Below are 14,222 nucleotides of genomic sequence, written 5' to 3'. Positions count from 1 at the left end.
TGAGCTAATATAACATTTATTCTGCATTAGTCAGTACATGAATCAATTCAGCTTGACACCTTTTTCTCTACAGAGTATCATTTCTTTACTACTGGCCTTTGATTCACAGGAGCACTAATTTCAACGAGAATATAAAGCAGTACTCTGACGTTTATAATGGTTCGTCCACTTAACATTTCTACAGGCAAAGACCTGACATATGTGGCCTTACGCAGGCCTTTTCTGGTCACGACTCAGAATGGATTCACTGTTTATGTTCAGACTGCTCCTGTATTCAGATCCCAGCTTCTCCGTCCCTTCTACTTCACCTTTCGCATTGTCTGTGGCTCTGCCTTTCCCTGGTCCTGGCTTCTGTTGTCACCTCCTTTGCCCCAACACACACACACACACACACACACACACACACACACACACACACACCATACCCAGGTTGAGCTGTAGGAGGTCCTATTATTATAGTCTTTGACAGGTGTTAACATGTTGAATCTAACTTAATTGGGGCACCCATACTTTATGTAGATTCATTCTAATAAATTTTTGTCATCAAGGATCATTACAAAAATTCTTTCTAAAAATGTGTGATAAAATGCAGAATGGGTTGAAAATTTCAATTCCATGTAAGAAACTTTGTTACATGGTAAAACAGGAACTTGAACTTCAAGAACTATACAACTTAAACAAAGGTATTCTAAAAATGCAAAACTGACAGGTATAAACGTCAAATCCTGGTGCATTTAGCATTAAGCCAGGAAGTAGACTACTTACTCAGTGAAGCTGACTAAAGGAACTTATCAAACAACAGGGTCTGAAAGTCTAACAATCATTTTAAAAATTCTGCCACAACCCCTTAAAAAATTCTCAACTATATAAAAATAAAATAATAAGGCAACTGGAAATCAGGCATTTGCAGATAAAATAAACTCTGTGCTGGCTGCACAGGCAAGGCTGGCCCAGGGCCTTCTCACAGGCCACAGAGCTAATGAGCCTCTAGCATAAACCTCTCTCAATATACTGTCGAGACCACATTGTCTTTCAGAAGTAAAGCCATGTCTAAAATTCCACTAAGTAGTAGACCAATTAAGATCATCACCATCTTCATGCTGTCAAGCCCATTACCTGGGAGGAAAATTATGCAGACAGCTTTTCTGAAGAGATCCATTTGTGCCACATGCTTATTATTCTTGGAGGTGGAGGGGGTGGCAGGGAACATGATTTCTGTTGGAAAGGTCTTTTGTTTTCTGCTGCCTTTACTTAAATGTTACTGGGGACTATTTTTAATATCCTAAAAAAGTGCTTTGAACAAATGTTAAGTGAATAGTCACACACAAAAAGATCGTGGCAAGTGCTTATATCCTCTGTGCTGTGTGAATAATGCTTGACTTAAGAGGGTGAAGAGAATACACGGAAAAATTATCAAGGAAGGATCTGATAGACGCCCCCAGCCTTAGAAAATTCCGAGTTCAAGAAGAAATTTGATCTTAGCTAATGTTCATTAAAGGCAAATGTCAATGAAAATTAATGTGAGTGTCCTAAGTTGATGCCTCTAAATGGGTCAGTTTAAGGCCACAAGGGTGTAAATTGAGTCAGAATCTTTCTACATATTTTGCATAGGAAGTCAAACTGCTTGAAATACATCCCATTATCAAAAAATATTTTATGGCAGACTTCCAAGCTTATTTTTGTAACAACAGAATAGTTTGGACCACCCTAAAATTCACTATCATTTGGCCATATAGCAGATACGTAGGGTTGCCACCCACTGATGAATTTCTGCATTCTGCTTACAGATTGAAATTCTTTTTTAAAAAAAGCCAGATAAACTACTTAAGAATGAAGGAGAATATGTTTTCTTATAAAAACAATCAATTATAACAACACATTCTAACCAAAGGTGTAGTTATCAAATAGCAGTGTAGGGAACACACACACACACACACACACACACACACACACACACACACACACAACCTGAAACTGAAACCCAGGGCTACTATCTTACTTCCAAAATTACAAATTTACTTTGTACCTGCTTTTCAAAATCCCCAAATCCAGAATACCTTCAATTACTAAGAGCTTTGTATCTTATAGATTTTATTCATTCATAAGAGATTAGAAACCTTAATGTGAGTTTAATGTGGCTCTCCTTGGAGCCATTCTTATAGTAAATAGATACAGAATTATTTAAAGTACTGCAAAGTGCACCAACTTTAACCAGGCTTTTAAAAGTTCATTTTAAACATGTTTGCTGGTAGCTGTCTATACAAGTCTATTAGCACCATACACAGTGGGTTAAAATATTCTTTAAAAGATGATTTAGGAGTGATTTTTTGGTTTTATGTCTAAAAGGAAAACAATTAAAATAAATGTATTGAGGTGGCCATGTGTTATGTGTTTTTATCTAAACCAAATGATACCCCCATTGCCCATCCCAAACAAGGAAGCCTGAAGAAAATATTTCCACATTCCAGCCAAGAGTCTTGCTAAACATCCACCATTTGGTTAAATTTCAAAGCCACAGTAGTTACTTTTGCACAAGATCACAATATGTATTTACAAAATAAAAGTATAGGAAAAAGCAGTGTATACATATGCAGTCCATAAACACAGTGTAAATGCAGAGCAGATGAAAATCCGAGTTGCTTGCTGGGCAGTGGTGGTGCAAGACTTTAGTCCCAGCACTCTGGAAGCAGAGGCAGGTGGATCTCTCTAAATTGGAGGTCAGCCTGGTCTACAGAGTACGTTTCAGGACAGCCAAGGTTACACAGTGAAACCTTGTCTTGAAAACAACAACAAAACAAAAAACAAAAATAAGAACAACCAACCAACCAAACCAGTGGTGCTCATGCCTCAAGAGGATGCTCAGCAGACAATGCACACGTGTACTGCATCTCTTGGAACAAGTAGGAACACCATCGCCTAGTTCAGATAGTGGGCTGGGGGTGCTGTACAATATGGACCCTAACTTGAGGGGATGGAAGTATGTTACAGTGTTAATGGCTAGACACAATGAAAAATACTGGTGCTGAAAATCTAGTTTTTAGTGTGAATTTTGACTTTTTATTCAGTTCATTACATAGTTTATATTTGGCCAAGAACTATTTTCACAAGGGTTTCCTGGCCCTTTAGCCAGGTGATGGTGACCCACACCTTTAATCTCGGCCAGTTCTTGGGAAGCAGAGGCAGTCTCTGTGAGTTCAAGGCCAGCCTGGTCTACAGAGTGAGTTCCAGGACAGCCAGAGCGACACAGAGAAATCCTGTCTGGAAACAAACAAAAATAAAGAGAAACAACCCAAAGAAGTAGCTCTGCTAAGGGAATCCTTTGCTATCTGGGAAGTTTGCCTCCTGGGTAAAAAATACTATTCCCCTTTTGACTTCTCAGGAGATAGATCCAGTCACGGATGGGTATATGAAGGTCTACTGAGCCGAAAGATGTCGGGGAGAGAAAACACACTCCCTGTGGCCACGCCTACACACTTATTAACTATTTGCCTGGCTGAAGGAACCCATGAATGGCTTTAGTACAGAACTTATTCAAGACCAGAAAGGTCCATTCACCTGCTTCACCGTTAGAGACAGCCGGAAAACGCTGTAAAGGAAAGCGAATGTAGCGTTCACCTATAACACAGGGTCGAACCATAGGAAAGAAACCCAGACCTGGTGACATTAGAGAACTGTAAGAGCATGTAGCACACCCAGTGCTCAGTAGTCTTCCCTCCTCAAAGCACTGGGCTCTCGCCTGCCATTTCCACACCTCCCCGGAAGTCACTTCACATTGAGATCTGTGCTGACTCCCTCCAGTCCAGAACTGTGTTTCAATGGCAGAGTTTTACAACCTTCATTGATCCTTTAGCACTTCTGGGCTGGCACTGTACCTTTAGATTCCACAGATGAAAAGCCTCTAATTTATTACTGAGAAAGAAATGCCACAAAGGTATAAAAGAATTCATCTTTTAAGGTTTTTTTCCCCCTTCCTTCCCGTGACCTGGAAATGAAGTCACTGGAGCAGCGTATTTATTTGATTATCCTCGGAAACCATTTCATTAACCAGCTGTTCTACAGACAACTCGATAGCATTCTTGACGAGAGAAGAAGCCGTTTCTATTAAGAGTGTTTCATACTGTTCTGAAGTTCTCCCCTCGAAATCACTATCATTAGCAAAGACCCCCACTTGCTCATTTTCCATTGAAATTAGGAATTGCTTAGGAACATTTTTAGATTTCTTAACATCAAATTCACTGATTTCAGTGTCAGTAATGATAATAGCAATTGGCTCCATTCTTTTGCTTTCTTCTGATCTCGGTTTCTCTGTATCAATTCCATTTTCTTTCAGATCTAGGGCATGGCTCAATACAGCTTCCTCTGCCTTACCCACTGTGGCTTCCTCTGCCTGACTCAATACAGTTTTCTCTGCCTGGCCAACTGTAGCTTCCTCTGCCTGGTCCACTGGGGCTTCCTCTGCCTTACCCACTGTGGCTTCCTCTGCCTGACTCAATACAGTTTTCTCTGCCTGACCAACTGTGGCTTCCTCTGCCTGATCCACTGGGGCTTCCTCTGCCTTACCCACTGTGGCTTCCTCTGCCTGACTCAATACAGCTTTCTCTGCCTGACCAACTGTAGCTTTCTCTGCCTTACCCACTGTAGCTTCCTCTGCCCAGCCAACTGTGGTTTCCTCTGCCTGGCCAACTGTGGCTTCCTCTACCTGATCCACTGTGGCTTTCTCTGTGTGGCCAATTGTAGCTTCCTCTGCCTGGCCAACTGTAGCTTCCTCTGTGTGGCCAATTGTAGCTTCCTCTGCCTGGCCAACTGTAGCTTCCTCTTCCTGACAAACTGTGGCTTCCTCTGCCTGATCCCCTGTGGCTTCCTCTGCCTGGTCAACTGTAGCTTCCTCTGCCTGATCCCCTGTGGCTTTCTCTGTGTGGCCAACTGTAGCTTCCTCTGCCTGATCCACTGTGGCTTTCTCTGTGTGGCCAACTTTAGCTTCCTCTGCCTGGCCAATTGTAGCTTTGTTTGCTTGTCCTACCACAGCTGTCTTTGCCTGGCTAACTGCAGGTCCTTCTGCCTGACTCAACACAGTTTCCTTTGCCCGGGCCACTGTAGCTTCCTCTGCCTGGCTCACTGTACCTTCCTTTGCCTGACCGTCTGTCTGGATCTCAGTAGCTTCCTCTGCATGGCCCGCCGTATCTTCTTCTGCCTGGCTTAGTGCACTTTTGTCTGCCTGGCCGACTGCAGCTTCCTCTGTGTGGTCCAGCGCAGTCTCTCCTGATTTCTTGTCTTCAGCAGCAGTCTTTCTCCTTTTGTCATCTTTCCCACTCGGTACACTTTCCCGGATGCCATCACTGGGTCCTTCCAGACTGCGTTGACGTGTGGTTGCTGGTGATGGAGGAGCAGCAGAAGTCACTGGCCGAGGACAGCCTGCTGCTGAACTCTCAAGTAGACTTGATTGCTGCGCCTGTACACTTTGCTTTTCGGTAATCACTTTAGTCTCCTTTTCCAGCCTCTGAGTTCCCATCTGGATAGCAGAAGATTCATTTTCTAATTCCAGTTCTATGGCGATCACGTTCTCTCCCGATGTGACGCTGTTGCTTATGTGTGATTCTTGGATCTCCTTACCATCTCTCCCAGACACACCTCCCTGTAGGTCCTGGGTGGACCTAGCCTGGATTGCCTGGTCATCTGGCTGGGTCTGGGCCTTTGTCTCCAAATCGTCAGCCTCTCCCTGGACTCTGACGTAGCCCGAGTCTTCTGTGAGTTTGGAACGACGACTTCTCTTTGCCCCTCTTGAGAATCTTATGCAAGGAATCTTAAGTCTGGATTTTGCCTTTTTCTTAGGTAGAGTTCCATCCTCAGGCTGCACTTCTCCCTCAGATGGCTTCTGCTTCTTTCCAGACTCGGACCTTTTCCTGTGCGTCACAAGGCGTTTGATGGAGGCCCAGGCCCCCGCTGGTGGCCGCTGACCAGAACCGCCAGCTTCTGAGGCATGCTTCTTTGCCTCCTCAGCAGACTTGGCACCGGCTTTGGCCTTTGTCTTGCTCACTTTCTTCCTTCTCTTGAAGCACAGTGTAGCCTTTTTTCTCTCCTGCCTCTCTTTCTGAGGACTGGCTGCCACTGGTCTCTTCTCATCCTTAGTCTCTATTTGAATCTCAGAAACGTTGGTTTCCATTCTGACGCTGCACTCTTTCATTCTCTGGAAACGTGTCTTCTCTCTTCCTCCTTAAGTCTTCTGTGACAAGAATATCACACCGGGTCCTATTTCTCCTGCGTGTCCACTCTCCCCTCACAACACAGTTGTTTCTGTGACTTCTTCAGGACACAAACACCTTCTTTATCTGCTGCTCACAGGGTCTTCTTTTGACTTGAAATGAAAGCACTTTCTTGGTTAACCTTCTCCTTTATAGCCCAACCTTGATGAGAGAAAAAAGTAGGGTTTATTTCAGGGTATTTATTTTACTTTATTATTTTATTTGGTTTGGTTTTTTGAGACAAGGTTTCTCTGTATAGCCCTAGCTGTCCTGGAACTCACTCTGTAGACGAGGCTGGCCTCAAACTCAGAGATGCACCTGTCTCTGCCTCCCAAGTGCTGAGATTAAAGGCATACAGCATCACTGCCTGGGTGAAGCCCATTATTTTTAATATAAACTGTGTCATAGGGGCATGTGTTCCACAGAAAGTACATACTAAAACAACTTATGGCTACAAAGTGAGGCTTATTTTTGCCCTATTAAAAAGATTCCTGTGTGAACTCATTTTGCTCAGGTTTCGTTTGGGGTCACTCTGCAAGTGTGCCTAGTTATCTTCTCTAAGAACTGTTTTTTTGTTTTTGTTTTTTGTTTTTTGTTTTTTGTTTTTCGAGACAGGGTTTCTCTGTATAGCCCTGGCTGTCCTGGAACTCACTCTGTAGACCAGGCTGGCCTTGAACTCAGAAATCCACCTGCCTCTGCCTCCCAAGTGCTGGGATTAAAGGCGTGCGCCACCATAGCCCGGCTCTAAGAACTGTTTATGGTCCCACATGGAAAGTTTAGCAAATAACAAAGAGAGAGGGGGGGGGGAGGGCAGGGTGGTAGGGAAGCCTGACTACCGTCTCATTACATACCATGAAGAACACTGATACTACTAGGGACTTGGGAGATGGCTCATGGTGAATTAATGACCAAACTGAGCTCCCAGTGGGCAGCTGGGGCTTGCAGAAACCCTTAAGCTAGATGAGGCCCTAGCCAGAGTTAGAAGTAGAAAATTCGACTCTCTGGTGTTTGTTCTATTGTAGCATAAGGTTTCTGTTCTAAAAATGTACACTCCACCAAGGAGGCGCTACTTTCCATACATACTCTCAGAAAAAAAGAATCCAGCATCGTTGTCATTCTCCGCTCTTTAAGTCGTTGTGTAACTTTAACATCTTCGGCGAAGCGCCTGCTACTCATGTTTTCCCACTGTAACTGCACACAGCTGGAGGTAAGTTAGTGACAGTAACAGCCAGCATTGGTTTGTTGCGCAACTCCTGTGTACGAGGCAGCAGCACCGAGCACTTTCACATACATCTCTAACCTGCACCGCAGTGTTGCGGAGTGAGGAGGTGGTGATGTCTCCATCTGCAGTTAAAGCAGCCTGCCTGAGACTACAAAGCTAGTCAGCGACAGTGCTCAGATTTAACCCAAGACTGCCTGTTTCTGAACCGCGTTCTTTCATGGTGCTTCAAGGTCCAAGAGAAAGCAAATTGCTTTAAGATGCTAATCTGAGGCTGGTTGTGACCACGCATGACTGTAATTCCAGCAAGTGGGAGGTGGAGGCAGGAGAATCAATCAAGGCCATCCACAGAGCTATATAGTATAATCTGTCTCAAGAGAGAAAAACGTGTAAAACTAAGCTATTGGTCTGGGCACATAGCTTAGTGACAGAACATTGTCCTAACATGCCACAAGGTTTGATCCCCAGTGCCACCAAAAAATAATAATCCACAGAATGGCAAGGCTTAAAGAATGGGGACCTGGGGTAACTAGCTAACAACGGCTCCATGAATTCAGCTGAGTCCTGAGTTAGGCACACGGGCTCCTTCCTTTCATGTATATTTTTCATTGAGCTTTCACTTGGGTACCAGTTCCTAATTCTCTGTAGAACTGGAACCTTAAAAAATCATTTTAAGAGCTAGGGATTTTTTTTTAAAGGGTAAGTATTGAACACTTCGTCTTTCTACAAAGAAACATAACATTCTAGAATGATGGAACAAATATAACATTTGCAGTCTCTCCTCACACACCCTAGCACTAGAGCCTAGTCTTAATGGCTCCAGCTCTTCTTTCCCTGAGCCCTCGGCGCCTTATAGAGCATTCCTTCTAAGCAGAGGATGTGCGTATTAATAGAAGAAATATTCAAATGAGATTATATTCCGGAAAGTCTCTGAAACTAACCTAAGTGGCCTAGATGATTGCACGAGAGGTTTCTTTTCATGTACATCAATCCCTGTAGAGAGATCAACACCCCAACAAGTGTATGCGTGGCAGGGAAAGGATGCACACAGCAGGCATTAAAACTTTGCAGAGTGTTAGGACTGCATATGATTCGCCTTTGCCTTTGAGAGGACCGTTATTGTCTTGGAAACCTTAAAGTCCCTGCTGTCCTTTCCTGGCAGAGTCTCCTTGTCCAAGACCACAGAAAACAACCCCGACCCTTCTCCCCGCGAGCAGCACAGAGCAACCACTGTCGGAGCAGAGCAAGGAACCTTTCCCAGCACTAGACACGAACCGCCAAGCTTCCTCCAGGAAGAAGGACTCTCCAAGCTTGACGCTCCTGTGGCAGGAGACAGAGCTCAGGATAAAGTGCTCAGAAAGGAAAATACCGGGGGCGTGGAACAGATAGCCCAGCTTCAAGCTATCTGCAGAATTATCATAGCCCGGAGCCGAAAATCACAGTTCCCCAGAAAACCCCTAAAGAAGGAAAAGGGTTAGGCAGCCGGTGGCAAAGCAGCAGCTAGCTGCAACGCGTGCGAAGCGAGCGGGAGGCAGAACTGGCCAGGGTCACCCACCTGAGCCGCCTGAGGATCGGCGACCTTGCAGTCCGTGTCCCTCATAATCTGGTGACCAGGACCCCGAATCTGCCGCCGTTACCAGGGCTCAGTGCACCATACTCTGACTCAGAGCCTCTGGTCTTGCCTCTACTTACCCAGATAGTCGCGGTCTCAGGCCAGCCCTGCTCCCGAGGTCGAGGAGCACGGGCCCAAACAACGGAGAGCCTCGGAGACCGCGGAGCGCGCAGCCCTCTGCAGAGGGACCGCAGCCGCGCGCCCCCTCCCCAGCGCGGAGACAGACAGCTGGCCGCGCCAATGCGCGTGGAGCAGTGGGGCGGGGCTACGACCGGGGGCGGGGTGAACTCAGCCAGCCACCTGCCAGCGGACAGCCCCACCGCCTGGGAGAGACCTCCGTGCTCCCGCTGCATAAAGACCAGGGTAGAGGGATCACTATGGCAGAGCAGGAGGACTGCAAGAAGAGGGTAGAGGCTTCTCATTTCCTGGGACGCACATCCGTAAAATCCCTGTTTGAATTTATAAGGTTCCCACCGTGAATCCCCCTCGAACATTAAAGACAAGGTAGAAAGCATATCTTCAAGTAAAGATTGCTGGGAAAGATGGCTCAGCGGTGAACAGCACGTAGGATTTGAGGATTTGAGTTCGATCCCCATACATCCACATTAGGTGGCTCACAACCACCTGTAACCAGCCCTAGTGGGATCTTTTGCAAAAACAAAATTAAAAAGCAAGATTCATAACAGTACAGAGACAGTAAGGTGTATGTGGGGTGACATTTTATTTTATTTATTTTTGTTGAGACAGGGTTTCTCTGTGTAGCATTATTTGTCCTGGGACTCATTCTGAGGATCAGGCTGACCTAGAACTCACAGAGATCCACCTGCCTCTGCTTCTATAGAGTACTGAGATTAAAGGCTTGTGCCACCACCCACAAGCAGACATATTATTTTATATGTTAACCCTGCTTCTGGCAGTTTTGAACTTGAAACAAGCTGGAAGGAACTCCCAAGTTTCTTCAAATCCAGCAGCCCTAGGAGTTGGCAATCATTTGAGGAAAAGGAAGCTCATCCAGATGAGGACAGGGTAATCTAGCTACCTTATCAGAAAGCACTTGGAGCCAGGTGTAGTAGCCCTATCCCAGGACTTGAGTAGCTGAAGCAGAAGGACAATAAGTCCCTAGCCTGGCTGTGCTACGTAGCAAGAGCCACTTGGAAAACAAAAAGGGCATGGGGCAATGAGAGATGCAGGCTGAAAGAGCAGCAGTGAGGAGCATCCTAGAAACTCAAGTGTAGCTCCCCTGCACCTGCTCGCCCTTAGGAGTAAAGGAGCTGGACACAGTCTATAAGAGGTAGATTGCCTCATGTTCTAAGGGAAAATAAGATTTGTATGATCAATAACTTAGCTGACATCTCTCTCTCATGCATACACAATGCACCCAGCAAAGAGAATGAGAGAACGGGGTGGGGGAAGGGAGAAAGGAAAGAGAATATTACTATAAATAAGAATCTGCATTTTGGCTTTTCTTTAGGATGTGGCTAGAACTCGAGGCCAGATGTTTGAACAATGTACCTCATGCACAAGAGAAAGAAACCTGCCACTCCTGAACACACTCAAGTGACACGGCTGTTGAAGCCATCACTGTATTATTGCCTACTACTCCATCTGAATTATATAATTAGGAAATGAGCTATAAATACCTTCCCAATCTGACGAGGAACGATCCTCCTCACAGCTTATCTTACTAATGTCACAGACACAGTGTGCCAATGAAATAGCCTACATATGTATCTAGACAGCACTGAGCTGACTATGCCATCGCTTCCATTCTGGTTCCCATCCACAGTCCAGGCTCTTAGCTACAAACATGGTCTCAACTCCTCATTAATGATTCTTGTGTCTGTCCTTGAGCCTTCCTCAGAGTAAGCCTCCCGCAGTACCTTTCTCTGGCACACCATCTAATGAACCCGTGACCCCAGGTCCTTGATGGATTGATCTATTTGTGGGCACCATGAAAGCCACAGTGAGCCAAGTGCCTTACTTGTCAGTATATACATGCCGCTGCCACCCTTAAATTATGTGTATATGAATCTCCAGTATACAGCATCAGAGTTGCAACAACCAGGAGGCACAGCCCGCTTATCAGGGATCCTACCAATATGGAGAGGGGAGAGCCAGCGTGGGAACTCTTGGACCTGGAGGAACTGTGCTAGTCCCATGCTGAAGGGATGGGGGACTTGGGCAGGTGACAGGGACAGGTTCCCAGTGCAGATTCTTCTCTAGGTATTTCACACAAATGGCCGCAGATATCTTACGTCTTTTTTCACTGTGGAAATGGCCTCTGCAGGCTTGGATTTGTGACACCTTTGAACAAAGATCCTTGCCCATGAGGATTGCTCAGCAGCCACCCTGACCCCATTTCTTATGTAAAGTTTCATGCACCTTGGTTACCTCTTCTTTCTGAAGGCAAGTGGAATGGACCCAGTTTCTTCTTTGTACAGCTTGGTAGGAGCTGCCTTCTAGGAACTGCTGAGAGACAGCAGAGAGCAGAGACTTTGAAATCAGGCGAAAGCAGGCACCAGCACTGGAATCCTGAAATGCCTTTCTGTAAAATGAGGGTATAAGCCTAACTGCTTACAACTCACCTACACATTTCTAGCAGGTGTCAGCTCTTGTTACGAAGCTGGCGACTCACTTCTGAGCAGTTTCACTGGCAGGATGCTTGCGCAGAAGTTGCAAAGGCACATGAGAATTTCCCATGTTATTTGTGATTGTGTGTGTGTGTGTGTGTGTGTGTGTGTGTGTGTGTGTAGCTATTGATCAAACCCAGGGCCTTAAACAGGGCTCAAGGGATGACTCAGAGGTTAAGAGTGTTTGCCGCCCTGTTGTGTAGACTGGAGTTACTATTCCAGTACCCATGTCAGGTGCCTGGAACTCCAATTCCAGGGGATCCAGTGCCACGGGCCACCATAGGCACCAGCTTGTTCTCCCATAGATGCACATAATTAAAAATTAATCTTCTGGTTTTTCTTTTTCTTTTTTTCAGGATGGGGTTTCTCTGTGTAGCCCTGGCTGTCCTGGAACTTGATCTGTAGATCAGGTTAGCCTTAGACTCAGAGATCTTCCTGCCTCTGCCTCTTAAGTGCTGGTACTACAGGTGTGCACCACCATACCCAGCTTAAAATCTTAAAAAAACAAAACAAAACAAAATAAAAAAAAAAAAACCTAAAACCCCATGCCTTAAAATCCAAGCACTCTGAAGGCAGGAACAAGAGGATTTCTATGAGTTCAAAGCCAGCTAGGTTCATAGTGAACTCAGGCCACTCAGTGAATGATATATAGTGAGATCTTACCTCCAACAAACAAACAAACAAAAAAAGAAATGTTAGGGTCTGAAGAGATCCTCAGTGGTTGAAAGCATATAGTACTCTAACAGAGGACCAAGCTTGACCTCAGCACACTCAGGTGAGGCAGCTCACAAACACTTCTAAGGCCAGTTCCAGGGGATCCAACATCTTCTTTAGCTTCTACAGGCACCCACATCCAAATATATGAAAATAAAATGAATTTTTAAAAGAATTGATCCTTTAATACAGTGAACTTAATAATCTGTTATTGCATTGGGGTTTATCATCTTAAATCTTTCTCCATCCTCTTTCCTTCCACTCTATTCATTATTCTCAGTATTTCAGATTGAAGTTTGGTAATATGGTAGAAGCTCTTTAACATGATCTCTAAGTCACTCTATCTCATAAGACTGCCTCCTTACTGTTTACAAACTGAATTCCTATTAAATCCCATCCCAGATGATATTCTATAGATTATTTCGAAAGTAGAAAGACACTTCCTATTAGGGACAGCAATGAGTATTCCAAATGTGCCAAGCACTGTACAAAGCTCCTTACAGGACTTGTTTGCTTGGCTGCAGAACCACCCCACAAGGAAGCAGCAACAGGACCTTTATCTTCATAAAACAAGTGAGGGGGCAGAGGGGTGGGTGAGGGGGCGGAGGGGTGGATGAGGGATAGAGTATGTGAGGCAAGAGGGGCAGAAGGGGCAGAGCTGAGCCCTCCTTTGCCATTTGCTGCCATTGTTTATTCAGACCATGGAACAGTGTTACAACACTGATGTGGACCCATGGGACTAAGTGTAACAATGTCCAAGATGCCTAGGAAAATAGCTCTGTCCACATCAGCAACATTTAGCTTTGGTACCTACCAGTGGGATGCAGAATCTGGAAGGAGCCAATGCAGGAAGACAGGAAAAACAGCAGACACAGGTTAAGAGAAACATTCTAGAAACGTCAAACAAAAACTCACAAGACCATTCTGTATAGAGAGGTAGAGCCCAGGTTCTCAGCGGCAGTCTAGCAACCATTTGCTAAGTCAATGGAGCAGAAACGGCCCACCTAGAGGGAGCGCCGCATCCTTGAGGACCTGACATGGATTCAGCATAGAAGTCTATTGCCAGAACGGATAATTAAAATGTGGTACATACAGAAAATAGAATTGTATCCAGCCATGGAAGAAAACAAAATTATGAAAATGGATGATTAAATTAAGTGAGGTATCCTATGTTCAGAAGATGAAGGTAGTTTATTCTCTGCTGCATGCAGAGTCTAGCCTCTAACTGTTAAACGGGTATATCCAGGTGGGAAGAAATAGGAACCAAAGTCAGGAAGCTAGCAAGGGGGCCCATGGGAGAGGGGTAGGGATAAGAATGGCAAGATAGAAGGGGAAAAAGGGTCAAAACAAGTGTACGTACGTATGTACGTAGGCACGCGTGCACACACACACACACACACACACACACACACACACACACACACACACCCAGTACCAAAAACCAATAGCACTAAGGCAGTGATTCGAACGGGAATCCCAAATATGTCAAGGCAAACTTTCATCCGAGCAGCAGCAGGCCCTCCGTGGAGCTCAGTCAGACAGGAAGGTAAGAAACAGGAAGCTAGTCTTCTCTGTACTCTACTTCTACTCCCACCCCCTTCAGGTCTCCCAGTTATGTGTCTTCATAAAAACAGGTACAGAAGCCAGCATCCCCGCCAGCCACCACTCCCTCCCTCAAACAGATCTCGAAGTCCCTCCTGCAGCTTGCTTCTTTAGCCCCACCCACACACGCCCATTAGATGGATGGCCGCCATCCTGCTATTCTACCTAGGTCTTTCAACGTCACAGTTTACAGTTCAACACCAAGG

At 45.3% G+C, this 14,222-nt stretch overlaps 1 protein-coding gene across 2 annotated transcripts; it reads right to left on the bottom strand.

Moving 5' to 3' along the window:
- Akap5 (A-kinase anchoring protein 5) lies at window positions 1-9,326 on the bottom strand. 2 transcript variants are annotated; one of them, XM_031356424.1, is made up of 2 exons: window positions 9,014-9,326; window positions 1-6,401 (listed from the first exon to the last, which is right to left on the bottom strand). In XM_031356424.1, the coding sequence occupies exon 2, from the start codon at window positions 6,179-6,181 to the stop codon at window positions 3,995-3,997; it is 2,187 nt and encodes a 728-aa protein (XP_031212284.1). In that variant the 5' UTR covers window positions 6,182-6,401; window positions 9,014-9,326; the 3' UTR covers window positions 1-3,994. The 2 variants fall into 2 exon arrangements, with proteins under 2 accessions (XP_031212284.1, XP_031212283.1); XM_031356423.1 differs by having other exon boundaries at window positions 9,151-9,326.
- Between the last annotated feature and the right edge of the window lie 4,896 nt (window positions 9,327-14,222).

The sequence above is a fragment of the Mastomys coucha genome, unplaced genomic scaffold (genome assembly GCF_008632895.1).
Source record: "Mastomys coucha isolate ucsf_1 unplaced genomic scaffold, UCSF_Mcou_1 pScaffold6, whole genome shotgun sequence".
Classification (NCBI taxonomy): Eukaryota; Metazoa; Chordata; class Mammalia; order Rodentia; family Muridae; genus Mastomys; species Mastomys coucha.
This window is presented reverse-complemented; position numbering and strand designations above follow the sequence as displayed.

Excerpts from the sequence above, each read along its gene's own strand:
- Akap5 (XM_031356424.1), bottom strand. The coding sequence starts at position 6,181 with ATGAAAGAGTGCAGCGTCAGAATGGAAACCAACGTTTCTGAGATTCAA.